Source organism: Pleurodeles waltl, chromosome 1_2 (assembly GCF_031143425.1).
Source record: "Pleurodeles waltl isolate 20211129_DDA chromosome 1_2, aPleWal1.hap1.20221129, whole genome shotgun sequence".
NCBI lineage: Eukaryota > Metazoa > Chordata > Amphibia > Caudata > Salamandridae > Pleurodeles > Pleurodeles waltl.
Genome location: NC_090437.1, coordinates 513613140 through 513633620, shown reverse-complemented (window position 1 = coordinate 513633620; position 20481 = coordinate 513613140). Strand labels below are relative to the sequence as shown.

The following is a 20481-nucleotide window of genomic DNA, read 5'->3' as shown; positions in this document are numbered from 1 at the left end:
AGCTCTCCAGGACCGCTGGACTGGCCCATTCAAAGTCAAGGAGCGAAAGGGGGAGGCCACATACCTAGTGGACCTCAAGACCCCTAGAAACCCTCTAAGGGTTCTCCACCACAACCGACTGAAGCCTCATTTTGAGAGGTCTGAGGTCAGCATGCTTCTTGTGACAGATGAGGACATGGAAGAGGAGAGTGAGCCTCTCCCAAAACTCTTCTCTGTCAAGGAAGGTGATAGGTCAGTGGAGGGTGTTAATCTCTCTGACTCTAGAGCAGAAAGGAGACTGCTATGAGTTGTTGGAGCAGTTCTATTCCCTATTCTCCCTCATGCCTGGGCTCACATGATATTGACACAGGAGACAGTCCACCTCAGTGATAAAGTGAGGTGCAGAATCAAGGATGAAGTTGCCAAGATGCTGGCTTTTGGGGTGATAGAGAAGTTCAGCAGTCCGTGGTCCAGCCCAGTGGTGTTGGCTCCTGGTGCCAAGCCAGAACTTTGGTTCTGCGTGGACTACTGGGGTCTCAACTCTGTCACAAAGACAGATGCTCACCCCATTCCCTGCGCTGATGAGCTCGTAGACAGACTAGGTGCTGCCAAGTTCCTTAGTACCTTTGACCTCACGTCAGGATACTGGGAGATCACCTTGACTAAAAGGGCTCAAGAGAGATCCGTTTTTTCTACTCCTGAGGGCCATTACCAGTTCAGAGTAATGCCCTTTGGATTAAAAAATGCCCCGGCTACCTTCCAACGGTTGGTTAACGGGGTCCTGGCTGGCAAGGATGCCTTCTGTGCAGCCTACCTAGACGACATTGCCGTCTATAGTTTCAGCTGGGAGGAACACCTGCTCTACCTCAAGGAGGCGCTTCAGGCCCTGCAACAGGCAGGCCTGACCATCAAGGCCAGTAAGTGCCAGATTGGGCAGGGTTCCGTGTTGTGTACTTGGGACACCTAGTGGGTGGTGGCAAGGTGCAGCCCCTCCAGGCCAAGATTGAAATCATCAAGGCCTGGCACCCACCTAGGACTCAAACAGAGGTGAGGGCCTTCTTAGGCATCACCCGATATTACTGCAGATTTTTTATGGGATATGGCACCATAGTAGCCCCCTTAACAGAACTGACATCCAAGAAACAACCTAGATGGTGAATTGGACAGAGGCTTGGCAGAAAGCCTTTGACTTCCTGAAGGAAGCCATGTGCACGGCCCCCGTGCTCAAGGCTCCTGACTACTCCAGAGAATTCATCGTGCAGACAGACGCTTCAGAGCATGGGATGGGGATGTCCTAGCACAGCTGAATGAGGAGGGCCTAGACCAACCAATAGGCATTATTAGCAGAGGACTACTACCACGGGAACAGAGGTGGAGTGGTATTGAGAGAGAAGAGTTTGCTGTGGTCTGGGCACTGAAGAAGCTGAGACCCTATCTGTTTGGCACTCACTTCTGGGTTCAGACAGACCAAAGGCCCCTCAGATGGCTCATGCAAATGAGGAGTGAAAATCCTAAACTCTTGAGGTGGTCCATTTCCCTAAGGGATGGACTTTACGGTGGAGCATTGCCTGGGGATTGACCACGCCAACGCTGATGGTCTCTACAGATACTTCTGCCTTAGCGATGAGAGGTCCCAGGACGTTGGGTAGCTCTTCCCACTTTCAGCTGCGGGGGGACACATGTTAGACCTGGCAGCTTTAGGGTGGTCACTCAACTTTTTGCCTCCCTCCCTCCACTTTTTAACACTGTTTTTGCTGGTTTTAGGACTTTGCGCACTTTACCACTGCTAACCAGTGCTAAAGTGCATATGCTCTCTCCCTTAAAACATTGTGACATTGGCTCATACCCTATTGGCTTATTTAATTTACTCATAAGTCCCTAGTAAAAGTGCACTACATGTGCCCAGAGCCTGTAGATGAAAATGCTACTAATGGGCCTGCAGCACTGATTGTGCCACACACATAAGTAGCCCCCTAACCATGTCTCAGGCCTGCCATTGCAAGGCCTGTGTGTGCAGTTTCACTGCCAGATCGACTTGGCATTTAAAAGTACTTGCCAAGCCTTAAACCCCCCTTTTTCTACACAAAAGTCACCCCTAAGGTAGGACCTAGGTAACCCATAGGGCAGGGTGCTATGTAGGGAAAAGGCAGGAAATGTACCTATGTAGTTTATATGTCCTGGTAGTGTAAAACTCCTAAATTCATTTTACACTGCTATGAGGCCTGCTCCTTTCATAGGCTAACATTAGGGCTACCCTCATATACTGTTTGAGTGGTAGATTCTGATCTGAAAGGAGTAACAAGATCATATTTAGTATGGCCAGAATGGTAATACAAAATCCTGCTTACTGGTGAAGCTGGATTTAATATTACTATTTTAGAAATGCCACTTTTAGAAAGTTAGCATTTCTATGCACTTAAATCCTCTGTGCCTTACAATCCATGTCTGGCTGGGTTAGTTGACAGCTCCCTTGTGCATTTCACTTAGACAACCCCAAACACAGGATGCTCAGTCACACCTGCACACATCTGCATACTGAATGGGTCTTCCTGGGCTGGGAGGGTGGAGGGCCAGACACTTACATGTCAAAGGACAGTGGCCTTCTCTCACACTATGGACTGTCAAACCCCCTACTGGGACCCTGGCAGACAAGATGGAACTGAAAGAGGACCTTGTGCACTTCTAAGCCACTCTTTGAAGTCTCCCCCACTTCAAAGGCACATTTGGGTATTTAAACAGGGTCTCTGACCCTACCAACTCAGACACTTCTGGAAAAGATACCACTGGGGAAGAAACTCTGAACCAGAACCTGCAACCTGCCAAGAGAAGCTGCCTGGCTGCCCAAAGAACTCACCTGACTGCTTTGCCGAAAAGGACTGCTGCCTTGCTGCCCTCTGGCTCTGCTGAGAAGTGCTCTACAAGGGCTTGGATTGAGCTTGCCTCCTGTTTTCTGAAGTCTCAGGGCTAAAAAGACTTCTGCAAAGAAATCCTTGTGCGGCGAAAATGGATGCACAGCCTGCCAGAATTGACGCACAGCCTACATCGCGGTGAGAGAATAACTGCACGCTGAACTGGAATGATGCAGCCCGGCTCCCCGAGTGGAGATCGACGCCAAGCAAGCGTTGCAACTGGAACTTCGACGCACAGCCCACTGGATCGATGCATAGCCAAGCCGGAACGACACAACCCAACTTCCTGTGAGAAGAATCGATGCAGCGCCCGGCGTGCGACAGAAATTTCCCTGCATCGCCCACCGGATCAACGACCTCTGTGACTTGGCCCTGCACACCCAGGATTTTTCCGCATCATTGCCGGGGCGTCCAAATACCCCACAACCCGAAGAGGATCCAAGTCTGAGCGCTGGAAATCGATGCAAGGCTCTTGCTGTGTGGAAAATATCGACACATCGTCTGTGTGCGCCCAGAGAAACTGATGCACACCTCCCAGTTTTCTACGCAACTCCTCCTCTGCAGTCCCTTGCGGATAATTTTGACGCAAACCAGGTACTTTGTGCTTCCAAGAGACACTTATTGTTTTTAAGAACTTAAGACTCTTTATCATTTTCTAAAGTGATATTTCAACGTGTAATCTTGATCATTTTGACCTTATCTTATCTAGATAAATATTCTATATCTTTCTAAACCTGTGTGGTGTATTTTTGTGGTGTTTATACTTTGGTATTACACGATTTATTGCACAAATACTTTACACATTGCTTTCTAACTTAAGCCTGACTGCTCAGTGCCAAGCTACCAGAAGGTGGGCACAGGATAATTCGGATTGTGTGCGACTTACCCTGACTAGAGAGAGTGTCCTTGCTTAGACAGGGGGTAACCTGACTGCCAACCAAAGACCCCATTTGTAACACGCTGCATAAGAAATGAAAAGAAAAAGTAGTCCAGAAGCCATGCAGAAAACATGGCGCCTCCTAGGTTTTCAGGACTGGTCAGTGCACTCGAGGAGGGCTAAACACTGGAAAAGGCATGACGTATGCATGCCTTTCACTAATGAAATCAAGTGAATTTTAAAAGGCAAGCCCATGAACCAACAAAACTGATGGGCGTGGTTAAAAGCCCACAGAGAGATTACAGCAGGATAGAGCGCTTGCACGCTCGACCCTAAACAGGTGCTAAAGTGACTTCAAGGTCTGTTCTAATTTATAGTCCATATTCGTAGCTGATGGCGTCATTGGTGCGCAACTGTAACTAAACATGTTGCTGTGCAATTTGTTTACCCAACGCTCAATGAAGAGCCGCTGATTTTCACCCAGAGCTGTGCAAATTTTAGTAAATCTAGACTTTTAATGATGGCAAGGAAGTGAACAAGATAAACTTATGCTGTTAGTCTATTGCGCTACAGTTGCCAAAAACCAACCCCACTTGAACGCATTTAGAAAGCACAATACACTGAAAACAAAATTGTGTATGAAAACGTGTGGCAAGAAAAGACAATAAGAATTTATAAAACATGCCTACCATACTTGCTATTGGTGAAAATAAACTCTCAGAAAATAGCAGCATTTACAGTAAAGATCGCTAAAATACCCACATGAAGATACAGTTATGGACGTCAAGGTTGTTGCATACCATGGGAAAACAAATTTATCAGACACAGGATTTCGGAGTGGAAAACAGTGCTCCCCAAAAACATTGACACTTTAAAGTAAAACAAATAATCTCACCTTGGTTTTGCCATTGACATTCGCCTTATGTTTCAGAAGGAAATTAACCATTTTAATATTTCCATAGTGGCAGGCCACAATCAACGGCGTGTAACCCAGCTGCAAAAACACACATAACGAAATGATTAAAACGTGCTCTTCTCCTACATGGCCATTGTACACACCCCTAAATTAAAAGTAATAATTATGGCTGAATATTTGAATGAATGATTTTATTGGTGCAGGGCCTAAGTGAGGAAAGCTTGCAAGGTGATCAAAACACTGCTTCTTTTAGGGCAGTAAAGAATCGGGATAAACATCACTGTCAGGATTTGAACATCTGACACCTAGGCAAAGTCAGTATGTCAAATGTTGCAGCTACGTAGGGTGTCAGTACCACAGGAGCTGAAACACAGGTGGAATGGAAAAGAGACATAAGTTCACTGCAGAACTGTTATTTGTTGGGAATGACATCCAATATGTCTACTCTCAATGTGATTTTGTTTCTCAAAGTCTGGGCCAGATTTACTAAAAAGTGGTTCAGTGCAGTGCTGTGCTGCACCAAAATTTGCAGTGCCGCTCTGCGTCACTTTAGAAATGCAGGGATGCACCGTATCTACTAAAATACGGTACAGCCCTTTGTTTCCTCCTGCACCGGCACTAAATGTATCTGCCTACGCAGGCACCCTTGCACTATAGTGCAAGGGTGTCTGAGTTGTGGGGATTGATTGTTTATGTGCAGGAAGTTGTCCCTTCCTGCACACAAACAATCTACAATGGCGATTTTGGCAGTTCTATGTGTGCTGCAGCATACATAGAAGTAGCAAATCTTCATTTTTGAATGATTGTTTATGTGCAGAAAGGGACACTTTCCTGCACATAAACATTCATTCAATGCCTTTTTCTCTTTCTACATGGAAAAAGCAAAAGCGAGGTGGAATAAAAGTATTCCTTCTGGTTGTGCCATGTTAACGCCACCCCTGGGGTGGCATTGGTTTTTGAAGCTGTGACAGATTTATGCCTTCCTGTAAATCTGGGGCAGCGTCAAAAGCAATGGGTGTTGTGGGGGAACACGCACAACAACACCCATTGCACGCCCCTCTGCCACAGAAAACTGTGTCTGAAGGGCCCATACTTACAAGGTGGCATTAAGCCACAAAAAGTGGCTTAGCGCTGCCTTATAAATGTGGCACTAGGGCCTTGTAAATGGTAATGTGGTGGTTTAAGGATAAAGTTGTGCTGTAGCATACTAGCACATCCAGCGTCATTGGTTCATGCCAGTTCCCCCAGGAGACCTTATCAGTCTTTCCCAGGCCCATCCTCGTATTTGCCTCTCTGTGTGTTCCTTTGTGATGTGGGTGCAGTCGCTTCCATAACTATTTCCTCCCCGTGTCACTCCTCATCCAGCCCTCGGAATGCGATTTTTAAAGAAATCCAACCTAAGGAATAATCAAGCCTTATACTGACTGTTAAGAAAGTATTAATATTGCCCAATAAGGAACGTAGTCCATGAAGGAAAGAGAAAGGGGGAATTGCTGTTGTATTTCAGTCTGACCAGTTGTACCTTATATCCCATGGACTCAGAACTAAGTAAGTGAATGTCTGAGTGGTTTGGGACCTATTCACAAAGGCATTTTGGAGTATGTAATGTAGAAGAAGTTCTGTAGTACCCTTGGCCCCAAAACAACTTAAAAGAGGAATAATATGGGGTATTCATACACAATTAGCACAAACACGACTGTACCTTCTTTGCGCTTTTACTAATAGAGTGGCACGTTTCAGAGCCAATTTACAAAGGCATTTAAGAGTATTCCTTTAGTAGTACTCCTGTAGTACTATTTCCTGTACTTAGCCGTTTTGATGAGTCACCCCCACCCCTTGTGTTGTACTGCATGGCGGAACAAGACCTGTACGTTATTCTAGTGTGTTAACCACCAGTTCTAGGAATTCGTTGTAAAAGCAATTAACAGAAGTTACACGTCTGTGGACCTTTCCACTCGCTGTTGTCCTGGGCAATTTGTGAGCATGTGTAGAAGTACACATACCATGAATGAGTCAGTTGTGTGCATGTGTTTATCAGGGTGTTCAGTCTAGTGTGTTAGCATTAATCAGAGCACCATCAATATCAATCGTCTTTCTGCCTCAGTTGTGATATGTGAAATTGATGCCCAATTGTTGATGATTTTTAAGGAGTGCATAAACAGAATGCAAGGTACTCAATGTTTGTACTGCCCTGGTAACCGAAGATGTAGAGCCTCATACTGGACTAATGTGAATGAGATGGCACCTGAAAGACCACCGACTCTCCATGAAGAAAATATATTTTCCTTGGAAATTTCAAATTTCTTATTGGCATCAGCCCTCTGAGTTGTACCCCTAGTCAAATACCAGCCATTCATTCAGTTATGCCAGGGCATGTCTTGCATGTCCAATGATACCCAGGGGATCGTCATTCTCAAAAGGAAGTGTAGAAAAGGGTGTAGGTTTGCAGGTTTTGAAGCTTATCAGATACCTGTTAGGGTATATCAGTGGATGAGTAATACTGCAGTTTCTCCTCAGTGAGGAACCTCTATGCAGTGAAGATTGGAACATCACGAGACATCCTGTTTCCATGAACAGGAGTCACAGGATTCACCACCTCTTCTAGGACAGGAGGCTGTCTATTTGTCTGAGAAGAGGTTGTTTTGTTCGATAGAAGGATGGATTTGAAAGAAGCTTCCCTTCTCAATATTCTTCACCAGATTGGTATTGGCCTGCAGTTCGCTGGATCTGACAGCAAGAGATGCCAGTAAGAGTTTTCATATGTATATTTGTTGGGTACAGCATCAACTGGTGATCTTGTGATGGATGCAGCTATGAAGGGTTCAGTGATTTTCTTCATTGAAAGCCTGTTGCAAGCATAAAGTTTTAGGCTGCATGATTCTGGTAACAGGATGCAATTTGAATGGCAGGGGATGTCTTCGGATGCTGATTGGAAATGTGTACCTGCAGAACTACTGAGGTGCACTTTGTGTAGAAATTATTTATGAGGAGCTCTTTGCTTTGGCATGATGCATCCAAAATGTGTTGTGAATACATTTTGTGCCATCTCTGGAGCAAGTAAGTGTATTTGTGTAGGAGGTCAGCGATGAGGAGGTTGAGGTTTACGTTAATGGTGTGATGATGACTCTATGCTATGGTTTTGTGGGACTGTTCTCAGTTTTATTAAGGTTATAAGTGCAATAAGGATATGGCTAGCTCAGTGAATATGTCAAGTGTTTAGTTGATGGCAATAGAAAGCTTAACGATTGATAATGAGCTATGTAGCACGGCCCAATTCAGGCTTGTTGAACAAGATGATATGGTCACCTAAGAAGTATAGATATGGGCAATCAATTGCAATAGCTGAAATAGAATCCTTAGGAGCATCAGGGAAAGGAGTTTTTTCTGAGGGCGCAATACCCTAAGAGAGCCATGAACCACAACACTGTGTAGTCATTAACAACGGTGGTCTAAAATGAGTTTTTGTATATCACCACTAGTCTCCCACTGGATTTCGTCTTTCAATGGTTTCTAAAGAAATGACATCATGTGGTGTGGATAAGGCATCCTTTCCCGGCTAGGTGTCTGACACAAAAGGAATAACTTGGAGTCAGCAGCTTGTGTGTATGGACTGTGTTCTTAATTAGTGATCTTGTGTTGGTCAAGATCAGGAAAGGTGATGGCGGGGGCCACTGGAAGGTCGGTGGACTTGGAGGTGTTAATGTTTCGGTTTTCCACTGGGGCTGTAGAGGTTCAGAAAATGAAGATTTGATAGTTCAGGATCTCAAGCTGCACTTAGCCAAGGGATACTTTAACCCTTTGGCAATAAATGTCTAGTATTGCATTAGGCAATTTGAAAAGAATGTGTAATTCATTGTTTGGGTAGTTGATCATTTCATTCCTGTAGACTGTCTGGCCACTGGCAAAGCAGGAAGAGCTGCTGAGATTCAGACGAGAGAAATACTTAACTCCATAAAATCATCCATCCATTCTTTCATTCCTACAACCTTGCATCAACCCACCCAACCCCACTGTCAAGGAATCGTCCATCAATCTAGCTGTAGTTTGGACAGATGGTACCATGGTAGTTCTGGGATCTTAGGCCTCCGTTAGCTATCGGTCAGCTGATTCATCTGGGGACTGCTCTGTCTGATATGATGTTAAGCAGTGCGAGTGGAGAGGTGTAGCTAACTGTTTATTTAGGGAGTTGTCCATTTCATTGCTCCAGTAGGTCGCCCTATTAGCATAGGAAGCAGAGCTGCTGAGAGCGGCTGGGATTCAGAGTATATAAACAATTCATTCCATAGAGAGCACCCATCCATCCTGTTATCCATCATCAAGCATTTTACAACCAACCATCCTTATGCTATCCAGCCATCCTATATCTATTCTCCACCCACACATTCATCATTACTCACCCATCTTCCATTCATCTCCCTCCCTCCACACAGCGATCTATCCGTCCATCCACCATTTATCCATGTATCTATCCATTCTTCCAGTCTCTGTGCATTGCCTCTTTCATACAATACCACATCTGCACTTTTGGCATGCTCTACTACAATAGATCTTGCATTAACACGAGTCAACCTGGGACATTCGTTGTTATAAACCTCGAGAATAAACATCTGGCGATACCACATGACTTTTCTGCCAAACACATAATTTACTATATTTAAATGTTGCATACTGAGTAAAATGAAATGACTCGAGGTTAACAAAGTAATTGGTAACATATCTCATGCACACTCCTGGCCTGGGAAGAGATAGCAACAACACGAGCGTAATAAAAACACTATTGGGAGGAAAGGAGAGAGCCCTACGGAATCGCAGTGCAGAAATCAGCTCTGGGCAGGTTCCTTACAGTATTGTGTTAGAGACTCAAGTCACATTACCTGCAAGTGACACAGTACAGGCAGCCACGAGAAAAGACACCCGTGAACCTTTCAATATACATTTCTTGCTACACAGTGACTTTCTGGCAGTGCGGCTGGGACATTTTGTGTCACTGCTGCGGAAAATAGGTTGATCACTCATTCCCTTTAGGGTGTACTTTCATCATTATACAGCCACTGCCAAAAGCACGCTGTTGGAAACGCCACAAAAGTATGCATAGGTCAGGGCATGCATAGTGTACAGGACAGGACTCGAGAGAGATGTTCACGTAGGAAAACTATAGAAAAACTAAGGGGCCTATTGTAAATGGCCCGGACTGGGCCAGGATTCGACGATATCCAATGGCATCAGTAATCCTGGGGTGCAGGAATTACTCTGGATTATGAGATAATCAGTAACAACATGCAGGAGTTGGTGTTCACTCCCTGGTTCAGGCACGTTTTTTTTACCCTTTTTCTCTATGCTTATTTTCAAGCTAACACAACTACAACACATTTGAAATCTAATGTATTGGTGAAGCCAATATTTCCCCCGATAAAACTAGGGGCGTATTTAGAAGGCCTGTGCATGCAGGCCCATATCTACAAGGCCATGCAAAGCCTTACACTGCATCAGGGAGGCGTTCCATGGTCATTGTGGTAGGTTTTCCCCCGCAATACCCATGGGTTTTGATGCATTGTCAGATTTACAAGAATCTGTAAACCTGGGAATGCGTCAAAAATTTACACCTCTCCAGAAAAGGTGCAACAAGGAGATATATCTCTATATGCACACATAGAGAGAGGAAAAAGCCTCCTTGGATTGTTTTTGTGCAGGAAGGTGTCTCTTCCTGCACAGAAACAATCCTGTTTGTGGCACAGGCATCCTTGCGCTGTGGTGCAAGGGTGCCTGTGTTGGCGCTAGACAGTTCATTGTGCACCAGTGCAGAGAGAGAGGACAGAAATGCGACTTATCTTGCAGAATGTCTGACATATTTAGAGCAGACGTTCTGAAAGACTTTTTGTCCTGCAGGGAGCCACCAAGGTAAGACTTGTGGTCCTGAATAGCAAACGAAATAAATGTCTCCCACATTCTGGGTGAAAACTCCCAGTGTATCTGAGAGGTTTTTGTTTGCTTTTCAAAAACAAACTGCCGCTTTAGGATTAATACATTTATCCTGCCACTTGCTGATGGCTTAGGAGTTATGACCCTTTCAACTGTGTGTGATAATGTAGCCAAAAGCATAAAACAGATTAAATCATTGGTGAATGCCGGTCATACCGCCACCAATTTGGACTTGGCATTGAAGGAGATGCTACATTTTTTCCAGTAGAAATCACTGTACACATACCATAGAGGTCTTAAGTTAAGGCATAAAGCAAACGTATGCACACAGTCAGCCAAAAACTAGTCACATCATGAGCGGTCCATCGGGGCCAGAGCACATTCACTTGGAAAGGATGGAATCGTTAATAAATTGACCTTTTATCCTATTTGTGGATGACAAGGATGCCTTACTACCTAACACGATCATATGTCCATATGTCTTGAAAACAGAAAACAACCAACTAGCAACATCAGGGCTTTTGTTATAATATTTTGATAGCCAGATTTTGCGCTGCAAAAAGAAGTGTACCACTCTGTATGCCTCCAAAGCTTCCTCTGGACAAAGGCACTCAGAATATTCTCTGGCAAAGCACAATACCTTGTGGGGATATATTGAAGGTATTCTAGGTGATCAAAAAAGGAGCTCCAAAAAAGGCTCCATGTACTGAGAACGCAGTCTGTGATGTATGGACGTCCCTGGCATGTACTCTACTGGATAGTGAAGATGCTTGATAGTTCTTGACAGAAATGATGGCTTGAGGAGGTTGATACAGTTCTGTTGACCAATAAACATATAGCAGTGATATTCCTAGCATAGGAAGAAGGGATCATAGAAAGGTCCACTAGACCCAATGAAAGGTTTCTGCATCTACACATCTGAGAGCAATGGGTTGCTGAGGGTCGTGGTAACATTATGTGGTGTACCATAGCCTCCAGCACAGTAACAAAACCCATTTGTTCCCCAGCTGATAAGGCTAATTTAGACTCTTCACTTACGGGCAAAGAATTGTATTCGGCAATATAGTACATGTGGACAGGTAAACTCCTAGGCCACAACAGGTTTCCCAGTGACTTTATTAAAAATTAGCTGCCACCCTTATTCCAGCTCTGTACTCACAATGTTTGAAGAGGCACTTCACACATGTATTGCCCATGACCTGTATGGAGCCACAGTGGTGGTCATCCCCAAATCTGACAAACTTTAGCAGAATGTGCCTCATGCAGACCGATCTCATTGATCAATACCAAAGCCAAACTTATGGCAAAAGCCCTTGCTAATAAATTCAGGAAAGTAGTAAAATATCTGGTAAATAAAGATCAAACAGCTTGATGTTAGTCAGGGGGACTAAGCACATTATTGGTAGACTTGACCAAGTACTGGCACACTTGAATGAAGTTTCAGAACTGGCTGCCTTGTTACAGCTAAATTTCGAATTTTCTTTCTGCTTGGTCAAATTACCCGTTCTACATGATATCATGGAAAGAATGAGCTTTAGACCATATTTTTGAAATTGCATAAAACTACTATACTGCTTCCCAGGTGCAAGGGTTTGAGTGAATAGTGTCATATCCAGGCAATTCACAATAAAGAGGGGCACTCGTCAAGGAAGACCTTTCTCTCCTCTTCTCTTTGCCCTTATCATTGAACCGCTGGCTACATGAATGAGGAGGGATGCACAAATATGGTTTCAGCAGGGGGAGGGTGAAATGGAAGATCGCATCTTCCTCTGTGCAGAAGATGTTGTCCATATATTGTTTAGACACCCTGACTAGTCATCCCAAGATTAACCCAAATCCTGGTAATTTATGGGTATGCGTCTGGGCTCTGAGTGAACTGGGGAAATCACCATTGTCCCGGTTTGTGAGGAACCCCACACTGCTACCCCCAGGCACTCTGTCTAACTGATGTGAACAGGGACTCTGTAAATACTTAGGTATGTAAATCTCCAGAGTCCTGGGGATACGTTGAAATAAGCACATTGTGCCCATAGCACAAAGAATCAGGAGGCACATTTTACACTGGAACACACTAGTGTTAAACTTGCTGGGGTGCGTAACCTTTTTCAGGATGGATTGTCTTGCCACAGATGTACATTCTTCAAAATTACCCGTGCAGGACTATTCTGAATTGGTTTGCGGAATTGCAAGCTGGTATCAATAATTATGTATGGGGAGGGGTTCCTTCGAGAGTCTCACATAAAAAATGTAAACAAACATCTTAAGATGGGGAGATCAGGTCAGTAGATCAGAGGTTATTTTACTACACTGCTCACCTGCTCATGATTAAATACTTGGGGATAGGGAAGACTTCACCACACAGTTAGAATTGGCAACTTTTGGCAGGACAGCCCCGAGGTCCTGGCTGTATTGTACAAAAGTTTCTGTCACAACATCTGCAGAGTCAGTGACACCAATATAAAGTTGGAGAGGGGCACTGCCATGAATGGGGTGAAATAAGATATGAAAGAAAGACTGCTGTGGTTGGGGACATGGTTGAATGAGACATCTCGAGTGTAGGGATTTAAGACCTGGAATAGACTTCTAAATTGGGCAATGTCTGGTTACAGAATCATATGCTATCCTTTGATCAACTGGTAGAGAAATACAAGTTACACAGACCCCAGTTCTCCCTATAACTACAATTGCGTTCGAAGCATACAAGGTGCATATTGGCTCACTACATTACGCTAAAGTATACAATAAAGTGATGGGTAGAATGCTTGAATTAATCTCAGCCACTGATAATTACTCAGGGTCAGATCTCAGTCCATCATTATTTTGCACACCATGCCTCTCTAGACAAAGCTGCAAGGGGTGAAGGCACCCGTTCAAAGTGTATACGTTTATGGTGAACGGAACTACATATGCCAAAAATAGGGGTGTGTAATATAATCCTATGGCACTCCCCAGCCAGCTCTATTACGTCACAAACAGTTCTTGAGACTCTCAGCAAGGGCCTATTTAACAAGCCTAAATGCAAGTGTTTGTAGTGCTATTTTAAGTCATGGATGGATTTTACAGCTCCTGCTCAAATATTACTATTTAAAAACTTCTCATGTGGCACCAATATTTTAAAATTATACCTTTCTATCACTTTGCATCTGGACCCTTGCCAAAGTCTGTATCCTAGTGGGAGCGCAGGCATATGTGTGCGTGTGAACTATATCCGAAATCCTACTGAAGCCAAAATCAAGCTAGGCGGTGTTCTATTATGGTACAAACATTTGTCTATTATGCATCCAGTGTTTCTTTAATGCAGTTTTCTGAGGGACACCAAGAACATGGGAATAAATTAAGAATAATTACATTGCTTCAACCCTTCAATTCAGACTAATTGTGTTTTAGGTGTAATTTTCTACACTTTGCAAACTTCTTGCTTGACTCCTTGTACCTCTACCTCCCTCTACTGATGGAGTTTCAGGTATTTTGAAACAAACTCAAAGCAAATCTGCTGGCACCGTACTGAACCACTTTGCTGCCAAACCGCGAGATGATAAATACTCGTCTAAAAGAGAACACCATTTATTTTTCATGAAACTTGCTTCAGTTCTCTCCTTCAACCAGGTTACGCTCTTTAGCGTCATTTCCGTGAAACCATAGGGGCGGTGTCCTCAAGTCATTGAGCTGGCCAGCTTTGTGAAGGAGCAAAGCCTTTTCCGGGGGAGGCGTGAGAGCACAAGGGATGAAAGAATCCGTCTGAAAGATGGTGGTGCGGGGGGACTCCTTCTCCAACAAATATTTTAGAAAACAGAGCTACACATAGTTCATTAACATGGATGTTGTGGGAAAAACCAGCTGGTTAGACGTGAAGCTAGATTTTAACCTTAGCTTGCCAATTCCTAACCTGGTAAAAGTCATATAAATGCTCACTTTCTTTAAATGTCTGCCAGTTTTAAGGGTGTTTCATGGAGCAAAGGCAAGGGCTGGGAAATCGCAAATGTACGCATTTATATTTGAAATGTGTTATCTATTAATGTAAAATATTTCACCAACAAAAATCGTGCATTCTCAGCATGCAAATTATTTCGACAAACTGTGCCATTTTAGTCCTACGATCTGGGTGTTATGGGTCAACTAAGTGAAAAGAAACAAAAATCGAAAACAGACTCTTCAGTAAACTTGTCCCTGAACAAGAATCTCTCTTCTCATGACCCCAAAACAGACAGCTCATACGCCAAAGGAAACACCATTATTGCAGTTTTGTTTTTACATACAAATCTGGATTTTGAAATCCCCGTATCATATTGCTTATATAAGTCACATTTTTCGCTGGCTGAGATTTGATGAGTAGCTTATTGTGTTCCTTCTCTGGTTAATTTGCTTCATCAAGGAGGCTTGCTTTCTGATAAAAGTAAGGTGCCTTTCTATGACAGAATAATATGCACACCCACAGGAACTGATGGTGGAGAAGCATTATTATAGATACCATTTGTCTCGAGGAAATAGCGGCCAGGTTTACTAACACTCTTAGTACTGGGCTTGCATTAATTTTGCAATGCCAATCTGGCACAAAGTGTTGTGGTTGTATTCACTTTCCAAGGCAGAACCTGATGTGTGTTGGAAAGTTGAACAAAGTAAGGCAATGAAGCACTATGTTCTACTTTGCATCAGTGGGACGTTTCATGGGTGGTACATGGGTATTCTCATACAACCAACCATGGGGTTTGGAGAGAATTCCTGTTCTAATGTTGGTAGACAAGAATTTGAGCCTAAAATGTGTACTTCTTTGAAGCAGGCATAACAGTGAAGCAAGTTTTAAAACTCTCCCTATTTTTCCAACTTTCCATGTGTGCTGCACTGTACAGGACACATACAAAATGGGAATAGGATTAAAGCATAGTTTTTGTCCTGGAAGGGACCTCTTGTATTACTAAACCAATGCTCTAAAGAAAGCAGGCACTTTGCACTATTGTGTTGTGTCATCTGAGAGAGTCTCCACTATGGCCCCTTGTTCTAGCCATGCCAGTGGTCGCTCTCATGGGATGACATGGTCTGGAGATTTAGGGGCTTATTTACAAGCCCCTTGTGCCACCACTACGTCATTCTTTTTTGACTCAGCGGAGGCGCTAGCAGTGTACTAATGCTCCATATTTACAAACTGACTGTAAGAGGCTGGCCTGGTTTCTAGTGGGTACCTAAGGTACTTGCACCTTATACCAAGTCCAGTTATCCGTTATTAGTGGAACGTAGGCAGTGTCTAGAAGCCAGGCTCTCTAGGGGTAGCTGTAACTGGGCACCTAAGGCTTATCTAGGAGACATGAAAAGCTCATGCAATACAACTGTAGTCACACAGTACTCACACACATGAAAGAAAATACTCAGTGTTACAAAAATAATGGTACTTTATTTTAGTGACACAAATGCCAAAAATACCATAGCGACTATACTCCCTTAGGAGGTAAGTAATACACAAATGATATACACTAGTATGCAGAAATAGCTGTAAAAACAGTTAGAAAACAGCGCAAATAGAGAAAATCACAATAGTTAGAAATGGGCCTAGAGGGAACACAAACCATATACTAAGAAAGTGGAATGCGAAGGTCGGTTTCCCACCTAGGCAAGTGCAGTGTGTAGCGGGTCCTGGGAGTATTAGAAAACACCAAAGGTAAGTAATAGAACCCACCCCAGAGCCCAGGAAAGCAGGAGTAAATCACAGTAACTTTCCGAGAACAACCAAGAAAACGAGAAAGAAGATTATGCAAGAGCCAGAAGAGACTGCGTGACACCAACAATGGATTCCTGGACCTGGAGACCTATGGAAGAAGGGGACCAAGTCCAAGAAGCACAGAAGAGGCCAGGGAGTACAGGAGCCCCTGCTAACCCGGATAAAGGTGCAAAAGAAGAACCACTGGTGAAGAACAACAGTCAGTACTGTACCCAAGAAGATGGATGCAGGTTCCTGGTTGGTGCAGATGATGTCCCTTGCCGGATGGATGACTGGAGTCTGGTTTGCGTCGCTGGATTCTGCCAACAAGCCTTGGCACACGCAAAGCTCACGGTTAGCGGAAAATAGCACTGCCTGGGACCAGGAGGGACCTGGTGGACTCTGCCCAGGAGGGAGAACTAGAGGGGGCTCTCAGCAACTAAGAGAGCCCTCAGAAGACCAGGCAGCATGCACAGGAGTCCCTAGCATGGGGACAAAGAGGTGAAAAGGGAGGCTCACGCAGCACTACAACAAAGTGTCCCACACCGCCAGAGAACCACGCAGGCAGCTGTGCATTGCAGGAAGGAGTACTGGGGGCTGGAGCTGCACGGTCCATGAAGAACTTCGTGGAAGGATGCCAACAAGCCTTGGCAACTGCAAAACATGCAGTGCACGGGGGTATTGTCTTGCGTGGGGACCTCCACCAATTTTGGACAGTTGGACGTCAGACCTGTCGGGACCACTTCAGTCCGCAACCAGTGATGCAGGATCCACGCAGCTCATCAAAAGAGGGGTCCCACACAACCAGTCATCATTGCAGAGAGATGCCTGCTGAAGCAGGTGATTGACTCCTTCACTCCAAAGGAGATTCCTTCGTTCTTCTGGTGCAGGCTGAAGACAGGCTGTTCTCTGAGGATCCACAACTGGTAAACAGTTGCTGGCAGGAGCTGAAGATACAATGTTGCAGAAGTTGTCCTTGCTTCTTCGTTGCAGTTGTAGAGATCCTGGAGGGTCCAGATGCAGTTTCTTCGGTAAGAAGGTGAAGTAAAGGTTTCAGAGGATTCCTGCTAGAGTCTTGCAATTCGAATCTGAAGAAACACCCTAGAGAGAGACCCTAAATATCCCTGAAAGGGGGATTGGTCAGTAAAACAGGCAAGCACCCATCAGGGGAGGGCTCTGATGTCACCTGCTGGCACTGGTGACAAAGATGCTCCCAGAGTTCCCTGCCAACTTGGAATTCAAAATGGCAAAGCCCAGGGACCCTCTGGAGGAGCTCTGAGCACCACCCCTGGGGTGGTGATGGACAGGGGAGTGGTCGCTCCCCTTTCCTTTTTCCATTTTAATGAGAGCAGGGACTGGGGGAGTCCCTGAACCAGTGTAGACTGGATTATGCAAGGAAGGCACCATCAGTGGCCTTCAAAGCATTTCCAGAGGCTTGCAGAGGCTACCCCTTCCAAGTCTGAAACACCTATTTCCAAAGCGAGAGGGTGTAACACCCCTCTCTCAAAGGAAATCCTTTGTTCTGCCTTCCTGGGCTTCAGCTGCTCAAGTAACAGGAGGGCAGAAACCTGTCTAAGAGGTGGCAGCAGCTGGGACTGCCTGGAAAATCTCAGAAGGATGGAATGGCAATACTGGGGGTCCTCTAAGGAGCCCCAGAGTGCATGGGATCATACAACCAATGCTTGCAAAAGCATTGGGGTATGATTCCAACATGTTTGATACAATTGTCCTGGAGGTGGTGGGTGCACCTCTGCTAGTGCAGGGGTGCCCTCACACACAGGTTCTCTGCACCCTGCCCTCCGGGCTGGAGGGCCTGCTATGGGGGTGACTTATAAGTGACCTAGACCAGTGTAAATGGCAGTGAAAGAGTGCATGCACCTTTTCACACAGGCTGCAATGGCAGTCCTGCAGAAGCTTTTGCATGGGCTCCCTATGGGTGGCAAAAGAAATTATGCAGCCCCTAGGGATCTCCTTGAACACCAATGCCCTGGGTACCTGGGTACCATATACTAGGGGCTTATAAGGGGACACCAGTATGCCAATTTTGGGTGAAATACTGGGTTACCAGTATGCAATGACAAAATCTAGAGGAGAGGGAGCATAATTACTAGGGTCCTGGTTAGCAGGATCCCAGTGAACACAGTCAAGCACACTGACAGGGCAGAAAATGGGGGTAACCATTGCAAAAAGAGGGTACTTTCCTACACTGACACATTTGGTCCAGTGCGTCAGTTTGGAAAGCCCAATGTCACATTATACCTGATCCAGGTATAATGTATGGAGGGTAGGTGTTCCCATGGAAAAAGCCACATAGAACTGACGCAGTGAAATTTACAACTTTTCACTGCGTTACTGTACGACTTCACTGGGTCAAATTTTTACTGCCTGCTCAGACCGGGTGTAAAATTGATGCAGGGCTTTTTCAAAAGGGAGTCTCCTCACATTGCTGGAGTTGCGTTAGTTTAATGACTTTAGCGCCAACAAAACACCAGAATTTCTGACGCATCTGTGAAAACAATGGACAAGGAGCTCTGTATTGTAAATACAGCTTATCCATGGCATCGTTAACCGCTTAGGTGCGGGCGTCGGCCACTGGCCGACGCCCACACACCCTCCCTGGTGCGGGTCACGACCAGTGGCCGACACCAGGAAGGGTATCAATAAATCCTCGGGTGCGTCGCACCCGAGGATTTATTTATTTTTTTAAACCCCCCCCGGGAGACACGGAAGCTTCCGTGTCTCCCCCCGCCCCCCCACCCGCCCCTTTGTGACGTCAGCGCGCCTCGCGGCGCGCTGACGTTGCAAAGGTGTTTTCCCCATCAAAGCAGGAAGCAGCCGCAAAACGGCCTTTCTCACGTTCGGGAAGGCCTCGTAAGAAAGGGGAGTGTCTCCCCTTTCTTACGAGGCCTTCCTGAAAGTGTTTCCTGGCCCCCGATCGCAGCTGTGCTGTGATCGGGGGCCAGGAAACACTTTCAGGTTTCCTGGCCCCCCGATCGCAGCACAGCTGCGATCGGGGGGCCAGGAAACACTTTGAAAAGGCCTCGTAAGAAAGGGGAGACTCTCCCCTTTCTTACGAGGCCTTCTCAAACTGTTCTGTGCTGTGCTGCGATCGGGGGCCAGAAACAGTTTGAGAAGGCCTCGTAAGAAAGGGGAGAGTCTCCCCTTTCTTACGAGGCCTTCTCAAAGTGTTTCCTGGCCCCCAATCGCAGCACAGCTGCGATCGGGGGCCAGGAAACACCACTAGACGCCAGGGATTTCACTTTGGGGGGGCGGCCCCTTCGGAAAACGGGCCGCCCCCCCCCGGGGGCATAATTAATAAAAAAAAAAAGGTAGGTGCCCCCTGGTGGTGGGGCGATCGCGCCCCCCCCCCCCCCCCAGGGGATTGTTTAAAAAAAAAAAAAAAGTAATAAAAAAAAAAAAAAATGACAGGGGGTCTCCCGTGGGCAGGGTGACCCCCTGTGGGGGCATTTTTTTTTTTAGATGTTGTAGGGTTTCCCTGGGGGCCATTTTGGCCCCCAAGGAAACCATACAACAACTAAAAAAAATAGATCTATATATAGATCTATATTTATATATCTATGTAGATAGATATATCTATGTACATGGATATATCTACAGATATATCCATGTACATAGATATATATATATATATAGAGGTAGATCTATATATACCAAAGAGATTTATAAAGTGTGCTACTCACCTGTGAGGGTCTCAAGGCGCTTGGGGGGGGGGCGGGGGGAGGGAAAGGGGCTGGGAGGTTCACTGTTCGAAAAGCCAGGTTTTGAGGCCCTTCCTGAAAAGAAGTAGGTTTTGGGTCTTGCGAAGGTGGGTTGTGAGGGCGTTCCAGGTTTTGGGTGCAAGGTAGGAGAAGGATCTGCCCCCGGTGGTGGTGTGTTTGATGCGGGGGACAGAGGCGAGAGAGAGGTCAGCTGAGCGGACGTTTCGTGTGGGGGTGTGGAAGGTGACTCTCGTTGAGGTAGGCAGGGCCTGTGTTGTGGAGTGATTTGTGTGCGAGGATGAGGATCTTGAAGGTGATCCTTTTGTCAATGGGGAGCCAGTGGAGGGATTTGAGGTGTGGAGAGATGTGTTCATGTCGGCGGAGGTCGAGGATGAGTCGTGCTGCTGAGTTCTAGATGCGTGTAGTTTGCGCTTGAGTTTTAGAGTGGTGCCGGCGTAGAGGGCGTTTCCGTA

The 20481-nt window shown here is 45.5% G+C and overlaps 1 protein-coding gene across 33 annotated transcripts in view; it reads right to left on the bottom strand.

Annotated features, from left to right (window-relative positions):
• ANK2 (ankyrin 2) overlaps positions 1-20481 on the bottom strand; it is a 1630948-nt gene that overhangs the window by 386191 nt on the left and 1224276 nt on the right. For all 33 annotated transcript variants that reach the window (XM_069241684.1, XM_069241892.1, XM_069241902.1 and 30 more), the window contains one exon: positions 4661-4759. In XM_069241684.1, the coding sequence (XP_069097785.1) occupies positions 4661-4759 (99 nt within the window). The remainder of the gene's footprint in view (positions 1-4660; positions 4760-20481) is intronic.